At 59.8% G+C, this 14722-nt stretch overlaps 8 protein-coding genes across 8 annotated transcripts; 4 read left to right on the top strand and 4 right to left on the bottom strand.

Moving 5' to 3' along the window:
- Positions 1-17: 17 nt before the first annotated feature.
- Positions 18-1358, top strand: PUNSTDRAFT_139263 (uncharacterized protein; the record flags this gene model as incomplete). Its single annotated transcript, XM_007388956.1, has 3 exons — positions 18-485; positions 545-953; positions 1006-1358. Coding segments are annotated over 3 exons (1230 nt in total), but the record flags the coding sequence as incomplete, so codon positions are not given.
- Positions 1359-2629: 1271 nt separating this feature from the next.
- PUNSTDRAFT_55996 (uncharacterized protein) lies at positions 2630-3557 on the top strand. Its single transcript, XM_007388955.1, has 2 exons — positions 2630-2863; positions 2944-3557. The coding sequence occupies exons 1-2, from the start codon at positions 2718-2720 to the stop codon at positions 3131-3133; spliced, it is 336 nt and encodes a 111-aa protein (XP_007389017.1). The 5' UTR covers positions 2630-2717; the 3' UTR covers positions 3134-3557.
- A 559-nt stretch (positions 3558-4116) lies between these two features.
- PUNSTDRAFT_93743 (uncharacterized protein) lies at positions 4117-6076 on the bottom strand (the record flags this gene model as incomplete). The annotated part of the gene is made up of 7 exons (XM_007388954.1): positions 4117-4600; positions 4676-4816; positions 4976-5101; positions 5169-5321; positions 5378-5537; positions 5589-5896; positions 5975-6076. 7 exons carry the CDS (start codon positions 6071-6073, stop codon positions 4526-4528), a joined length of 1062 nt encoding a protein of 353 aa, XP_007389016.1. The 3' UTR covers positions 4117-4525.
- A 714-nt stretch (positions 6077-6790) lies between these two features.
- On the bottom strand, positions 6791-7554 carry PUNSTDRAFT_123168 (uncharacterized protein). The gene has a single exon (XM_007388953.1). The coding sequence runs from the start codon at positions 7238-7240 to the stop codon at positions 6941-6943; it is 300 nt and encodes a 99-aa protein (XP_007389015.1). The 5' UTR covers positions 7241-7554; the 3' UTR covers positions 6791-6940.
- A 278-nt stretch (positions 7555-7832) lies between these two features.
- Positions 7833-9090, top strand: PUNSTDRAFT_146897 (uncharacterized protein; the record flags this gene model as incomplete). Its single annotated transcript, XM_007388952.1, has 6 exons — positions 7833-8119; positions 8177-8247; positions 8301-8383; positions 8452-8609; positions 8672-8875; positions 8981-9090. Coding segments are annotated over exons 1-6 (741 nt in total), but the record flags the coding sequence as incomplete, so codon positions are not given.
- A 32-nt stretch (positions 9091-9122) lies between these two features.
- On the top strand, positions 9123-9737 carry PUNSTDRAFT_116862 (uncharacterized protein; the record flags this gene model as incomplete). Its single annotated transcript, XM_007388951.1, has 1 exon — positions 9123-9737. One exon carries the CDS (start codon positions 9123-9125, stop codon positions 9735-9737), a length of 615 nt encoding a protein of 204 aa, XP_007389013.1.
- A 382-nt stretch (positions 9738-10119) lies between these two features.
- Positions 10120-11327, bottom strand: PUNSTDRAFT_123167 (uncharacterized protein; the record flags this gene model as incomplete). Its single annotated transcript, XM_007388950.1, has 2 exons — positions 11148-11327; positions 10120-11088 (listed from the first exon to the last, which is right to left on the bottom strand). The coding sequence occupies exons 1-2, from the start codon at positions 11187-11189 to the stop codon at positions 10120-10122; spliced, it is 1011 nt and encodes a 336-aa protein (XP_007389012.1). The 5' UTR covers positions 11190-11327.
- A 182-nt stretch (positions 11328-11509) lies between these two features.
- Positions 11510-12573, bottom strand: PUNSTDRAFT_109138 (NAD(P)-binding protein). Its single transcript, XM_007388949.1, has 2 exons — positions 12534-12573; positions 11510-12474 (listed from the first exon to the last, which is right to left on the bottom strand). The coding sequence occupies exons 1-2, from the start codon at positions 12558-12560 to the stop codon at positions 11611-11613; spliced, it is 891 nt and encodes a 296-aa protein (XP_007389011.1). The 5' UTR covers positions 12561-12573; the 3' UTR covers positions 11510-11610.
- Between the last annotated feature and the right edge of the window lie 2149 nt (positions 12574-14722).

The following is a 14722-nucleotide window of genomic DNA, read 5'->3' as shown; positions in this document are numbered from 1 at the left end:
CCGAACGCCTGCGCGAGAACAACGCAAAGGCTGCAGCAAAGGCTGCGAAGGAGGCTAAGAGAAATGCAACAGATGAGGCAACTCGTCGTCGCCGAACGCAGCTTGCAATTGACAGGAATATCCGATTTAGGACCATCCCAAAGCGGAAGGCAGACGTTGAAGATCTTGCCTATCTCCTCCACCTCCCTCTCGACGGCACTGTGGCAACGCTGACTGCGGCTATCAAGTCTCATCTTCAAGAAACACCTCTATTGAAGACAGATTCACGATTTGCTGGCCTTTACGGCCTTCCGGTTCCGCCTATATCGCTGCCAGATCTCAACCTAGCAGCGACACCGACCCGCTCCAATGCTGCCCCGGTTCCAGCTACCACCGAGGACGATAACGGGGTAGGAGACTGCGCTGAAAGCGATAGTACGGAAAATACAGACGGGGAGGAGGATGGCACGGAGGATGATGCCGAGGACGGCTGGGGCATGGACATCGTCGATGCCGTAGTACCCAACGGCAGAAATGCGAGGCAGCTCATTGTCGCCGAACGCAGCTTGCGCTCGACATGAACGTTCGATTTCGGACCATCCCAAAGCGGAAGGCAGACGTTGAAGATCTTGCCTACCTCCTCCACCTCCCTCTCAAAGGTACTATTGCCACACTGACTGCGGCTATCAAGGCTCATCTTCAAGAAACACCTCTATTGAAGACGGATCCACAATTTGCTGGCCTTTACCACCTTCCGGTTCCGGCTATATCACTGCCAGATTTCGACCTAGCAGCGACACCAACCCGCTTCGATGCTGCTCCGGTTCTGGCTACCACCGAGGACGATAACGGGGTAGGAGGCTGCACTGAAAGTGATAGTATGGAAAATACAGATAGAGAGGAGGATAGCGCAGAGGAGGATGACGAGGATGGCTGGGGAATGGATGTCGACGACACCATAGCTCCCGATGACAGTGAGTTGTCGTTCTGCACTGTCTCCGCTACGATTGACACTCTACCTTGCAGATATATCGAAATCCTCGCAACTGTGTTCGCCTGCGCCCACCAACGTCACCCGGCTGGCTCCTCTCTCGCTCCCTCTTCACCCTGCCAACATCAATCGCCCTCCGACAGCGATATCATCCACGCATGCCCTCACTTCCGCGGGGTTCCAATCTCTCGCGTCACAGTTCGCTGGCGCAACATTCGCCAAGCCTAAGCACCAGGTTCAACCCACGACACGTTGGCATGCCGCTGTACAACCCGCGTTGAACGACGAGAACGTACCACCCGCACCCCGTCACCATATGATAACGGTCTTGTACCCTACTTCGGGCAGACATAATGACACCGAACCTCACTTGAAAACCTCCTACTAATGCATAATGCTGAGCCTGATGTGCTTAAACAGGTTAGCTTACTTTTCAGGAAGATATAATACTGTAGATAGCATTGTGTTGTAGTGTACATTCATCTTATAGATCTGCTGGTGGAGAGAACTCGTTCTGTGCGCTGCGACGTCGACGCGACATCTCATGCCGAAGCGGAGGCTGGAGATGCCGGCTGTGACACGAGTGTGACCCTGGTAGGAACTCCGGGTCCATCAACGGCCTCATCCCGTAAAATATTCCTAGCATCTTTGCAACGTCCCGTAAAAATATAACGACTAGCTCAGACTGTGTCGAAGATAGGGACACATCATTACGAAACATAGAAAGCGTGGTCACTAATCATAATTTTGGTTCCCACTTCGAACAGTGTTTTCGATAGGAACACTGGTTCCATGATAGTATGCTATCTCCCCGAAGGCTGCGTAGCCCGATCGCGGCGCACGAACTTGCCAGCGCTCCGGTGAGCCGCGCGGATCCATTCCTTTGTCTGATATGCCCTGACGTTTGGGTTCGAAACAAGATCTGCACCTCCCGTATGGCCCGGTCGTTCCGACCTGCAACGTTTACGACAAGAAAAATAAAATATAACATCAAACAGCGCGCTGCATCACACGCCGCCCAATATCTCGGGGGCGGCGATGTCACCTCGCGGGGTCGAGAAGCACCGCAGAGGGGGGGGGGGCGATACCGCACAGCGGCTCCGTGCCAGCGGGTCGACCGCGATTCTTTCTCACCGCCGCGCGTTGTTGTTGTGCCTTCCCTTTCTCGCCTGGCCCCTCCAGGCTCCGAGACGGCGCACCGCGCCGGCAAGGCGATATAGCCTTCTGTCCGCGGAAAGCTCGCGCGCAAAAGCGTATCGCGGCCCATTTCCCCTCTCTCAGCAGGGGAGAGCGGAGCGGTGGCGGATCGCGGTGGGGCCCATGAATGTAACCCGCCCCGTGCATAGCATCCCGGACGGTTGAAGCGCTCGTCTCGGCGCCGTCCCGAGCGTTCCGACCATCAATTCGAGACAAAAAAGGGCATGGAGGGGGGGGGGGCAAGGGCGACGAGGAGTGACGGTCACATGCCGGCGTCTCCCACGTGTCGCCACAACCCCGCGTCTTCTGGGCACGAACGGACCGGACTCGACGGAGGGGGGGGAACACAAGAAATGCGCATGGGCCGTGCCGTTATTTCCTGTCAGGCGATGATTGTATAGCTTGCCTCCGCCCGTCGCCCCGCGCTTCCTCCTCCTCCTCCTCCTCCTCCCGCCGCCGCCGCCGTCGCGCTCATATCCCTCACCGATCTTCTCGCCGCCCACCGCGCCCCACGACGACGGCAACCGCCCACCGCCATCCCCTCCCCGCCATGGCCCAAGGATCGCGCGTCTCCCCCGACACCCTCAGCGTCAACGACGCGCTGCGCTACCTCGACCAAGTCCGGTCCGCGCTGTACGACCAGCCCGACGTGCACCAGCGGTTCCTCATGATCTTCAAGGACTTCCGAGACGCCGTGTAAGCCGATGAACGCTGCCTTGCTCTCCGCCCCCACCGCACCCCCCGCTGATCTCGCCCCGTACCCGCCCCCGCCCCAGCATCAGCACGAGCACCTGCATGACCCGCATGGGCGAGCTCTTCATCACCTCCGGCCACCCGGAGCTCATCGACGGCTTCAACACCTTCCTCCCCTCCGGCTACGCCGTCCAACAGCCGACGAGCCCCATCGCACGCGAGGTACGCGTGACGACACCTCACGGGCCCATCATCTCCACCCTCGGTCCATGAGAGAGAAGAAAGTCATCATCATCATCATCATCACACACCCATCGAGCGCCGAGCAAGAGGAACCTTTCCACCCTTGCCTCTCTCCGTCAAATCATTCTGCACATTTGTACCAGCCCAAACCACAATCACGCCTCCGCCCTCGCATCTCTCTATCCTCGGAAAAGAAAGCCTGTCGACGACCCCCCCTCCCTCTCTCCCTCTCGCCGTCCCATTTCGGTAACCCTGGCGCCGGGCCGTGGGCCAGAGATAACGCAGCTTGACACTTATCATAGCACGATAGCCCCCTCTACATGACCGGCCGACGGCGGCTCTGCGCGCGAGGAACGAAACCAACAACGGGCCGGATCAGCCGCATCCCGTCGGATAACCCCCCCTTCTCTTTAACGCAGAGCCGCGAAATGTGATATGAGCGAACCCAACCAGCTATTAGTCCCCCGTCCGCAACCACGTGTATCTTTATGGATTTGTACCATTACCCGCTTTCTTCCGTTCGGGATCTCGGGGGTTCTGACCCGCTGTCCACTTGTTTTCTTTCCCGATACCTCCTTTGGGCGTGTATTTAGGACGAAACGACAAGACGTGACTTTTCTTTGCTCGCACACGAACGCGACGACGGGAGAGAAAAAAAAAGGGACGTTTCATTCGAGAGCAAATAGCGAGCGACAGCGAGCGGGTCGGGTCGGGCGAGTGAGCGACCAGCGTCCGCGAGTCGATCCGGACGCACGCACGCAGCCCACCCGACCACGAATAGATAACTAGATGAGACGGCGAAGAAGAAGAGAGAAGAAACGAGAGAGAGAGAGAGACGTGCAAAATGACTGTTGGTAGATGATAAGGACCAGACGTTATGCAGAAAGATAATAAATCAGACAATCAAATATACAGGTTGTGTGGTGTGTGCGTGTGTGCGTGAGGAGGCGCACTCGGAGGGTGATTTTTATCGAACACGATATGGATGGGATTGAGAGAGAGAAAGGAAAATAGAAGTATAAAGATGGGGTGGCGGAAGACGGGGATCGAGGTCGGTGAACGAAGAAAGGACAGGACGGCCGACCGAGGGCGCAGTAGATGTGGACCGGCGGAACGCTTGGGGAGAGTACAGACGTCCAATTATCTGCATATCAGACAAGACGTCAAGAGGAGAGACATGTCGGCATGTAGGCGTGGACCCAAGCTAGGGTGCATGCAGGTCGTGGATGCGCGGGGATACGTTGGATTGCCGGAAGAGGGTGAGGGGCATGGAGGTCCAAGACTGGTGCAAAAAATGTATGGTGCATGGTGGGTTGTGTATGCGATGCAATGCGTGAGTGAGATTGTATGGTGCAGGGTCCGTTGCTGATATTATCCTGGTGCATATGTGCAAGGGAGGAGCCTTTTTTCTTCTTGCGTCGTTCACTCGATCATCCCTTTCAAGAAAGCGCGGAGATGTTCGTGTTCCCGGCACCAATTCACGGCCCAGACGGACGCCTGATAGTAATGAAACGACGGCATCAGCACGTGCCGAGACCTCCGCGATAAGGCAGACGAGCGGACGGAACGGACCTTCAAGAACCGCTTGTGCGCGTACTTCTTGCAAACGTACATCTTGTGGAAATCGGGCTCGCACAGCTTGTCGACGAGCAGGAGGAAGCCCATCTCGAGCTGCGCCTCGGTGAAGCCGGAGTGGTACACGAACGCCTCGTCCTGCGGGAAGGTCCAAATCGGGTCAGCACCGAGCGCGAGGCAGGCAACAGGGCGGTACGGAGGGTCACGTGGCCAGCACAATGAGGAAGCGGCGTGGTAGCCCGCATCTCATCATCATCACCGCCATGAAAGGAGGGTTGAACTCGAACTTGTACTTACCCAGTCACCACCCAGCATCCGTCTCGCGGTGTACATGCCCACGGCGGCGACGAGACTCGGCTTGCACCCCAGGAACCGGTAGTCGATTAGCGTCACCTCGGTCAGGAACTTGCTCAGCGTCCGGGTCTGCCATCACCAGCGGCTCGGTCAGCATCTGCCAATACGGGCGCCCTCAGGGCGAGATATTGCTGACCTGGATATCATAGTTGTCGGCGGCGCTGATCTTCCGCATCCAGCTGTATGGGCTGCAGTAGTCGCTGACGCGGAAGTCGAGGGTCTGCAGCATGATCCGCTCGCCCTTCAACACCTCATCGCGGGAGTACCCGTTCTCGGTCATATACACAAACTAGGTGTACCGCATCAGCGCCCGGCGAGGTATCGGAACGACTGCGACTGGCTCACCTCGTCTACGCTGGGAGCGAGGATCTCTTCGTACTTGGCGGCGATGAACATCGCGGTGACGCCTACAAGTTGGAGCTTGGCCAGGCTGACCACTCGCTTCGTCAGGAACCGGTCGACGATATTGACAGCGATCCATAGCGTCTCGGCCAGCATGTGGTATCTGGACCCTCGTATCAGCACCCACACCTTCCAGGCATTCGATGGAACGCACCTTAGGTGCACCTGCAGCAGCCAGTCGACAAGCGTTTGCCTCATACTCCAGTCAATTTCGCTCTGCGCGTCCATGTAGTTCGTCCCAGGCATCATCTCCTCCTCGAGCTCCTGCATGTATTCGAAGATCTCGTCCGCGTACTCGCTGACCATGCTCGGATCCATCATGCCAGGCTCGAGCTCCTCCTGCCCAAAGGTTTCCCTGATGCGCTCCACCTCCGCCTCGCACTTCCGTCGGTGCGCGGTCGGCATGTCGGGCCACACACGCTCGAGCTCGGCCTGAACCGCGTCCAAATCGACCTCCTCCTCCTTCGACGCGCTCTGCCTTGCGGTCTCCTCCTCCTCGTCTTCGTCCTCAAGGTGCTCCAGGTCGCCGCGATCGCTCACGAGCTCGATATCGCTGTCGGCGCCGACGAGCGCCTCCACCTCTTGCTCTCCCATGACGGCGCTGTGCTCGGCCTCGTACTCGGCCTCCATCGCGCGCATGTCCGGCTCAGTGTGGCGCGTGGCGATGACGGCGGTGTGCTCCTCCTGCTCCTCGATGGCCATCTCGAGCTCTTGTTGTGCTTCAGCGAGTTCGTGCGCGTCGACCCGGATCGCGATGCGCGACGCCTTCGCGCCTGCAGGAACGACTCGGCGAGCCGCACCCGTGATCGATTGGCGGGGCGCGATGGGCTGCCTCGCCCTCGCGGCCTGGGAAAGCGGCACCCGGCGGGCGGGCTGGTGCGCGTCCGAGACCGATGCGGCGCGGGCGCGCTTGAGCGACTCGACGGCGGTCGGCTTAGCCTCCTTCTGGATCTCGGCGGCGGCGTCGGGGACCTGCTTCCTGTTCACGGCACGGGTGGTGACCTCGTGCAGCGCGGGCCGCACCGCCAGTCCGGCGGTGGCGACGCCCTTGCCCGCGGGGCCGGTCGGGGCCCGGGCGGGGAGTTTGGTGGGGGCGCCGGCTTTGGCGGGTGGGACGAAGACGCCGCTGGTGCGGACGCCGGCGGCGGCAGCGGAGGTGATGCTGGAGGATTGGCGGGAGTGCCGGGTGATGGCGTTCTCGTCACGGTTGGGGCGGATTGCGCGAGCGCGGGCGTGTATCTGGGGAAGACGACGGGTGGTGAGCGGGGGAGGTAGATTTCGACAAAAAAAAACCCCCCCCGATATGAGGCGGGATGGGAGGTAGTGTACTCACGCGGTTGGATGCCATGGTGGATAGTCTGGATGAACGTTGCTCGCTGGGTGTTCTCTCTGTGTTTAGTGAAGATGTCGGGGTGTAACGACGTCGTGCTCGAAGTCGGCTGTTGCGGGTTGTCGGCGCTGTTGTTCAAGTTGCGCTCGTGTCAAGACGAGGTCAAGAGGGCGATGTTAGCGGTGTGAGAGGGTAAGGACTGGGTGAGGAGGAAGACGAAGTCGCCGAGACAGACGAGGACGCGAACGAACACAACGAGCTCCCGCTACGGCGACATAGCGAGACTGAACAAACACGTGACGTAACAAATACGCGCCAAATAACGCGTCCGACGAACATGTCATGTGATCGAGCCTTTTCGGCGCGTGGCCGCGCTTCTTTTGCCTGTTTTGGACGTGGGCGTCGGCCACGTTGCCGCGTCGTGGCCCGCGTTCGTGAAGAGCGCGCGCGGTCGGGTATCCTCGTTGCATGGCCATGGCCTGCAGCGCCTCTCGACTGCCTGTGCCAGCGTTTTGTTGATCCTGGAGTTTGTGGGCGCGCTGCCGTCCCTGCTGTATCTGTTGAGTCTGGAAGTCGAACCGCGGTTTGATGAAGCTGATGGATTCATCGTGCGTTCATTCCTGTCACTCCTTATCCGGTATCGTCAAGCGCGGCAATCTCCAAAGCTCGAGCATCAATCCGCCTTGCGTACGAACGCCACCTTGATTCATTGCTATTCAGATTCAGATAGCGTTGCTCTTGCTCAACTCCATCCTATACAGACCCATGCCTGATGCTTGCCTGATGCTGGTGTGATAATCAGGGAGCGTGTATGGGCCCGCCAGTCTCGCTCACGGGTGAGCTTCTCGGATCTTGGGCCGAGGAAGGTCGACCATGATCGGTCCCAGTCGCCATCGTGAGCAAATTGATACGTGCCCCCTTAACCGTACACGGCCATTCACAGCGCCCGAGGGAATTGGCTGGATCGCACCATGATGGGACTGTTATGGCAGGGCTGTAGAGATTCCCCATGGCCCGTTATAGGATTTTCCCATTGGATTCAAAGGCTCTGATGAGGACCGGGATGGCCAATTCGCAACGTTGGACATTGGCTCGGCTCTCCGTTCCTGGTCTCATTCTTTGCACCCGCACATTCAGGCATAACAGCCCCCCTTCCGCTCGTTTCGTCTAGACGGCCGTGTTCTATCGTACGAAGCCTTTGTCCTCGGTGGACAGCGTGGATGCGTCCCCTCGAGTGATATGCTACTATATGTCTCCTTGACGGCCCTTATACTCGCTTTATTGCTCCCATCATCCGTCGCCCAGACCGTCACCGTATCGGCTGGTGACCCGAGGATCACGTATTCCGGGTCATGGTACGTGCCATAGCAAACTATCTATAATTCCAGTCGCTCAAGGCTGGCGCAACCCAGGTCAGACCAGGACAATGGAGGGCACCGGTTCTCGGGCAACCCAGGCGACGGAATCACCTTCACATTCCAAGGCAAGCGACATTGAGCATTCTGCCACTCTCTCCTGACCGTCCGTGGTAAACAGGGAGCTCCATCTCTTACCTCTCTCGCCACAACTTCAACGGAGGTGTCGCGTCTGTGTCTGTTGACGGGGGTTCTTCTTCGTCGGTATGCGACGCTCACGCAGCAAACTGATGTTTCGCACCACTAAACTTAGATTTTCTTTGCCTCTGCAGGTTGACGAGTCCGCCGGGACTACCAACGGCGAGGATCCGGTCGAGGCCGTCCTGTACACCAAGTCGGGTCTGGACGGGAGTAAACAGCATACCTTCCAGCTCACCATCACCGGCGTCGGCCAATATGGCGGCTCTTACGTGGAGGTGTACGGACTAGAGTGCGTAACCACCCACCATCGATACTCCACGAAAACCCGAACTGACGGTGCCAATCCCACAGGTTCGCCGAAGGTGGCGCTATTAGCTCCTCGACTACTCAAGCCGGCTCGGGCCAACAGACCCAAACTCAAACACAGACTCAAATTCAGACCCAGACCCAGACCCAAACGCAGACTCATACCCAAACTCAAACACAGACGACGCAGACGCAGCCCGTCCAATCGACGGAGACGCAGCAACAGCAGAAGACGCGTTCCGGGATAGAGTCCGTGTCCACCGCTCCTTCCGGAACCTCGACCTTCTCTGATACCGACTCCGCCTCTCCTTCCTCCCCCACCGCCCTCGATGCTCCCGCCTCCCCTACCTCCAGCTCGCTCCTAACGACGACGACCACAAACGCCGCCGGCCAAACCGTCACCCTCATCATCTCCTCCTCGCCCGCCTCCACCTCCAACTCAAGCCCCTCCTCCTCGTCCTCACCCTCCTCCTCTCATGGCTCCTCGCACGCCGCCATGGTCGGCGGCATAGTCGGCGGCATCGCGGGCGCACTCATCGGCGCCGCGCTCCTCACCGCCTGCGCCCTCTTCTGCCTCCGCCGCCGGCGCCTCGCCGAACAGAAGCGCCTCGTTGACGCCGAGCGTCGCCCGCAGCCCTTCGTGCGCATGCACCTCGTCGAAGACATGCTCGCCAACTCTACCACGCACGCGCACACCTCGCCCTCCTCGCAGGCCGGCACGCGCACCGCGGCCTCGCCCTCCCGGACCAGCATGTCCACCACGCAGTGGTCCGCCCCGACGTCGGTGCCCTTCGCCGCCGAGCGCGCGACCGAGCCGCAAGCGCCCGTCCAAGTGCTGCCGAAACCCGAGTGGGACCCGACTACGGGCGTCCCGACGTCGCAACACCCCGACCCCCGCCGCCCGCTGCCTATGCCCATCGTCCCGCCTCCACCTCCGAACCAGGCAGAAGCGACGGCCCAAAGGAACCATTACCCGCGCACGCCGAGCCTATTCGGCACCGTAACCGCGACGACGACGGACGAGCACGTTATGCGCCCACCGAGTTATCAGGCGCCACCACCGCAATACATGTCCGGTCCCCCAAGGGCCGCGCCGGGCTTGAAACGATGAAATTTCCCATGGACTTTTGGCCAGACATAAGTACCGCGTCTCCCTATCGACCCCCCTCGCTTGGCGTTTCGTGCGCCTGATGGTTATGGCAGCTCAAGCACCACCTCGTTGCTGGCGCGACGTCTTTGCGTCCAGCTTGACTGGACGGTGTATATATTGTACTTCGGGACGATACTCATATGTAATCACGGATCTGGCCATTGTCACCACCACTGCACTCGCACTTACTTCATTCACTGGAATACACCCTTTGGCATACGGGAACTGAGGGAAAGGAAGCACCTTGCATGGCGCGCAGAGCACGATGGTCAAAAAAGTTTTCACAATTGCCTCCAGGCCGAAGTGTAAGAACCACGGATCGGGTCTACAGGATCAACCGTGTTCACTTCCTGAACGGCTCTCTCGCCGTCCTCTGTTCCCCTATGCCCCGCACGCCGATCCCGACCGCTGTCGGCGCACTCCGCTTGGCGGGCTTCCACCCTATCCACCCCGCGACGACCTCCTTCGCGAAGATCTCGCCGAAGCCGAGCATCACCCCGTTCACGAAGGGCAGCAAGAAGTTAATCGCGAGGCTCGACGCGAGCGCGAGCGCGCGGACCTTGAGCGGTAACGATGCGTTGAAAACGGACAGAGTAGCGGAGATGGGTTCTGGCGCGGGATTGGAGGCGGACGGGCCTGGGGCAGGCGCATGCACGGCGGCACCTAGGGGAGGAGGGAGCGGGACGGGGACATTCCCGTGGTGGTGAGGGTGGTCGTGTGGGTGGTGGTGATGTTGATGGTCATGCGACGGCGGGGTGTCGATGTCGAACGAGGACGGGAAAGAAGCGCTCATGGACGACGGTATCTCCCATTTCTCCGGATGCGAACCCGTGCCCGAGCCCGAGCCCGAGCCCGAGTCCGTCCCGCTCTCCTCCCGTTCGTGCTCGTGCGCGTGTGCATGGGAGTGTCCTGGCTGCTCGCCTGCGACAAGGTTGCGCGCGTCCGCGGGGCTTGGCGACGCGGACACCGTCGCGCTGCTCGTGCTCGCCGTGCCGCTCGCGCCGACGTCCTCCCACTCCTTCGGCGCGGCGCCGTTCTTCTCCTCCTCCTCTCGTATCTTCTCCCACTTGGCGCGCTCCTGCTCAGCCCTCGCGCGTTGCTCCGCCGACTGCGCGCGGAAGATTGCGAGCTCGGCCTCGTACTGCGCTTGCCACGCTGCACGCGCGTCGGCATCTGTCGCCTGCGTCGTCGCTGCCTGGGTCTCGGGCTGCGCAACCGTCGTCGGCTCTTCGGACGGCGCTGGGTCGGACGAGACGGTCGATTGGTGCGGCAGCGGGACGGACGAGAACGCGGTAGACTCCGCGAGGGCAGACTGTGGTATGCGTGGTCGTATGAGCAACAGAACTTCGGGAGCTAGTATAGGAAACGCACCTGGAGCAGATCCTGCTCGTCTTGCTCTAACGTGTTGGCCATATTCGAGGGTAAATCCGTTGGGGACGGCGACCGACTTCAAGCACTGAAGTCGGCAGGAAAGGACCGTGAGAAGGAATTGCTATTCGTTACCTCATATGTAGCGCACCACCCCAAGGTTTATGGCACTCTAGCCCAGGGGCTTGCTTTCGGCCGCGATGTATCCTTGTAACGATGGACCCGAACTACTACAAGGAGGCAAATCCAGGGCATGGACGCTAACTGCACACGAATCGGGAAAGCGCGGCGAGCCTCGACGCACCCTTTCAGCCCCGCGGTTTCCCATGGATTGCATATGTTCGCCATCCACGTATGAATTTTTGGTTCCATTCGTGACGCGCATGCTAAGCACATATTTTCATGTATCACGACGCGTTTCCGTTACATACCAACACTTAATCAAGAAACAGAGCGATCTCTAGTCCTACAACGCGGACTTCACGATCGCCCGCAACTCCTCGTCCGAGATCGTCTTGATCCCCAGCAACTCGTTATCCAAGTTCTTCCACACGGGGCCAAACCCTGGCCCTAAGATGGAATACTTGACCAGCGAAATCCCCACCTCCATATCGAAGATGCCCTTCGCAAGTTTCTCGTCTGCCCTCGCCTTCAGGTCCGCCGACTTGCTCTCCGTCACCTCCCACGTCTCCCCGGGCGTCAGCTCCTTCGCGATCCCCAGCAGCTTGCTCTGGCTAACGACCGCCTCGTGGAAGTACACGGCCCGGTTCTTCGTCTCTTCCAGATGCTGCAGCACCGCGACCACCCCGCGGCCGATCGTCGGGAGCGTCGTCGCGCTGAACTCCTGATGCCCGCCGTCGTAGATCTCCACCTTGCGCTCCTTCGGCGAACCGAGCAGGAACCCGGCGTACAGGCCCCAGTCGAGGAACGGCCCGGTGCTGACGATCGTGTACGTGAGGCTCGACTCGGCGGCGACCTTCTTCAGGTACTCCTGCACGGCGACCTTGGGCGCGAACGCGGGCACGGCACGCACGGCGGGGTGCTGCAGGTCGTTGCCGAATTCGGAGGGGAGGAAGCGCTTTACGCCCGCGGCGACGGCGGCGTCGATGATCTTGGTCTGACCTGCGAGCGCGGCGGAGGCGACGGCGGACACGACGGCGTCGACGCCATGGAGCGCGGCGGTAAGCGACTCGACCGAATCGTAGTCGACCTTGCGGACGGTGACGCCCGCGGGGAGGCCGGAGGGGTTGTCGGAGCGCGAGAGGACGACGACGTCGAACTTGGCCGCGACGAGCTGCTGGACGACGGGCAGGCCGATGTTACCGGTGGCCTATGGGATGGGCGTTAGATCCCTCGCTGAAACACGGAGATATGATGAATCGCACTTACACCTGCGACTGCGACTTTGGAAGCCATTTGTGCTGTTCGATGTTGGGAATGTGCGGTGAGGAGCTGATTGCTCGGTTGTTGGATGACTCTCGACGCTCTCGTTCACATCTTTTATGGTGAACACCACGCTACGCATTTCTGAGTTGGCCATCGCAGGCGCTGTAAGACCAGTTCCTGGATCTACTCGGCTGACGAAAGGATATTGGTACGGGCGTCTGCGAAGTGCACCGGCATCGGCACCGCGCGCCCTGAAGTTGGTCAGCGCCCTGGTCAAGCCGTCAGCGCGTCAGCGGGCGGCAGGCTGATATCATGTGGCTCGTGTACTCTACACAGTCAGCCCGGGGAGGCCGAGAGCTCGTCGGCTTTCTCAGTTCCTCTGCCCTTACCAAGTGCACCCGGTAGCTTGGCCAGTGCAATCACTTCAGGCGTAATACTGCAACGATGCGCTGGAATCACTTGAGTGAAAGTTCAATGTGGCTGTCGGACTCGACGCGGTCAATATTGGACGACTACACAAGTGAATCCCAGAGATACTACCGCTCGCAATTGCTCGCGCTTTTCACCATGAAATAGTTGGAAGTCATCTTCCAACCATTCGACATCAGTATCATCATGGTGAGATGCTACACGACGAGAGAAGTAGACCAAACGCACCTCCGTCATTGCACTCCAAGAGATCAATCGTCCACCCCCCACACAATTTCTGGAGAGCTTCGGGCGCCCGACCGAGTACCCTGACGGACATGCGCTTCCCCGCTCGACGGCTCTGATGTATCTCTGCGTCGCTTTTCAGGAAGGTTATCATGAACTCGGCATGGCGAAAACAGAGAGCACTCCGATTATTCTGCCAATGCGCGACGAGTAGCTGCACCGAGGGCGGAATGCAGTCGAGCTGCTCAAAACCGGAATGATCAGCCTCCAGATAGCCAATAGCGAGGCGCCAGAGGTGGTGGAATGCCTCGAGCTTCAAGGATTGAAATATGACGAGCTCGTCCCACCCGATTAAGGTGAGCTCTTGGAGATTTCCCGCGTGTGACTGAATGCACTCTGTGCACTGCGCTGGATATCCTGAACCGCCGTTCTCCCTAAGGTCGATTGCAACCAGTCCCTGTGCCCGTTCGTACGGTGGTATGACCAGGATTGGTTTTGGAGACAACAGCATCGTGTGGCTGACCCGCACGATACGTAGGAATGGATGCGACACGGTCTCGTCGTGGTCGTAGACGCGACACGAGGCTATATTGAGCTCCTCAAGCTTGCTCATCTCCAGAATGAGGCCAGTCTTGGGCGTGGCGCGCGGTCGACCGGGTGCGATGCCGACGAACGGAATGGGCTGGTACAAGACGATGTTGTCTCCGTCCAGCAGCGTCAGCCGACGAAGGGGGATGACATGGGGCCCTCCTTTCACCTTCAGCGCAGCGGGCAGGTAGTCCGCGTCGTGCATCGACAGAAAGCACACCTCGTTGACGTTCTCGCAAGCTGCGAAGATCGCGTGCAGCCATCCTTTGCGTTCTGCCTCAGCTCGTTCCTGCTGGTTGTCTGCGCGGCCTCGCAGGCGGGACGCGAGGGTGCGGGTGAAGCGAGGAGGGGGCAGACCGCGGCCGAGCACCAGCCCGCGTACGATGCGGGCCAAGTCGGGGTGACGGGAAAGGGTCCGGGCGAATCGCTGCAGAGAACGTACAGAGGGAAGGTACGGCGTGCGGTAGAGCAGGGCGACTCCCCCGTCATACCACGCCCTGCAGACGAGGAGCGGGGGGAGGAGAGCCTTCTGGCGGTAGACGGCCGGCCAGTCGGAGAAGGACGTCGGTAGGCGTTCGGTGATGCCGTAGGCGTGAGTGAGAATCTCAACGACGAGTTCTGATGGGAGGTAGCGCGTCGTGCGTGCCGGCTCGGACGCGGGCAGAGGGTGACCCCGCGACGAGCGAAGCCTCAGGGATGACAGAAGGGGGGCCATGCAATGACGGTCGACGGGTGTAGTGTGTGCGTCCCCCCATCCAGCGGCCTGTACTGGTATACGTACTGGTGCTCAGCAGCGGTGAATATGATATGCCGGCCCGGAGTCCTCGGAGTTGTTGACCGTGAGGCAGATGGGAGCTGGCACAGCAATGAGGGCGAAGCTGTTCAAACCGCTCAGGTATGGGAACATAATATCGCGTCTGGGTCACAGTGAAAAGATATCTCAGTGTAAA

The sequence above is a fragment of the Punctularia strigosozonata genome, assembly GCF_000264995.1.
Source record: "Punctularia strigosozonata HHB-11173 SS5 unplaced genomic scaffold PUNSTscaffold_22, whole genome shotgun sequence".
Lineage (NCBI taxonomy): Eukaryota > Fungi > Basidiomycota > Agaricomycetes > Corticiales > Punctulariaceae > Punctularia > Punctularia strigosozonata.
The sequence above is the reverse complement of the archived record's forward strand: the minus strand, read 5'-3'. Positions and strand labels throughout refer to the sequence as shown.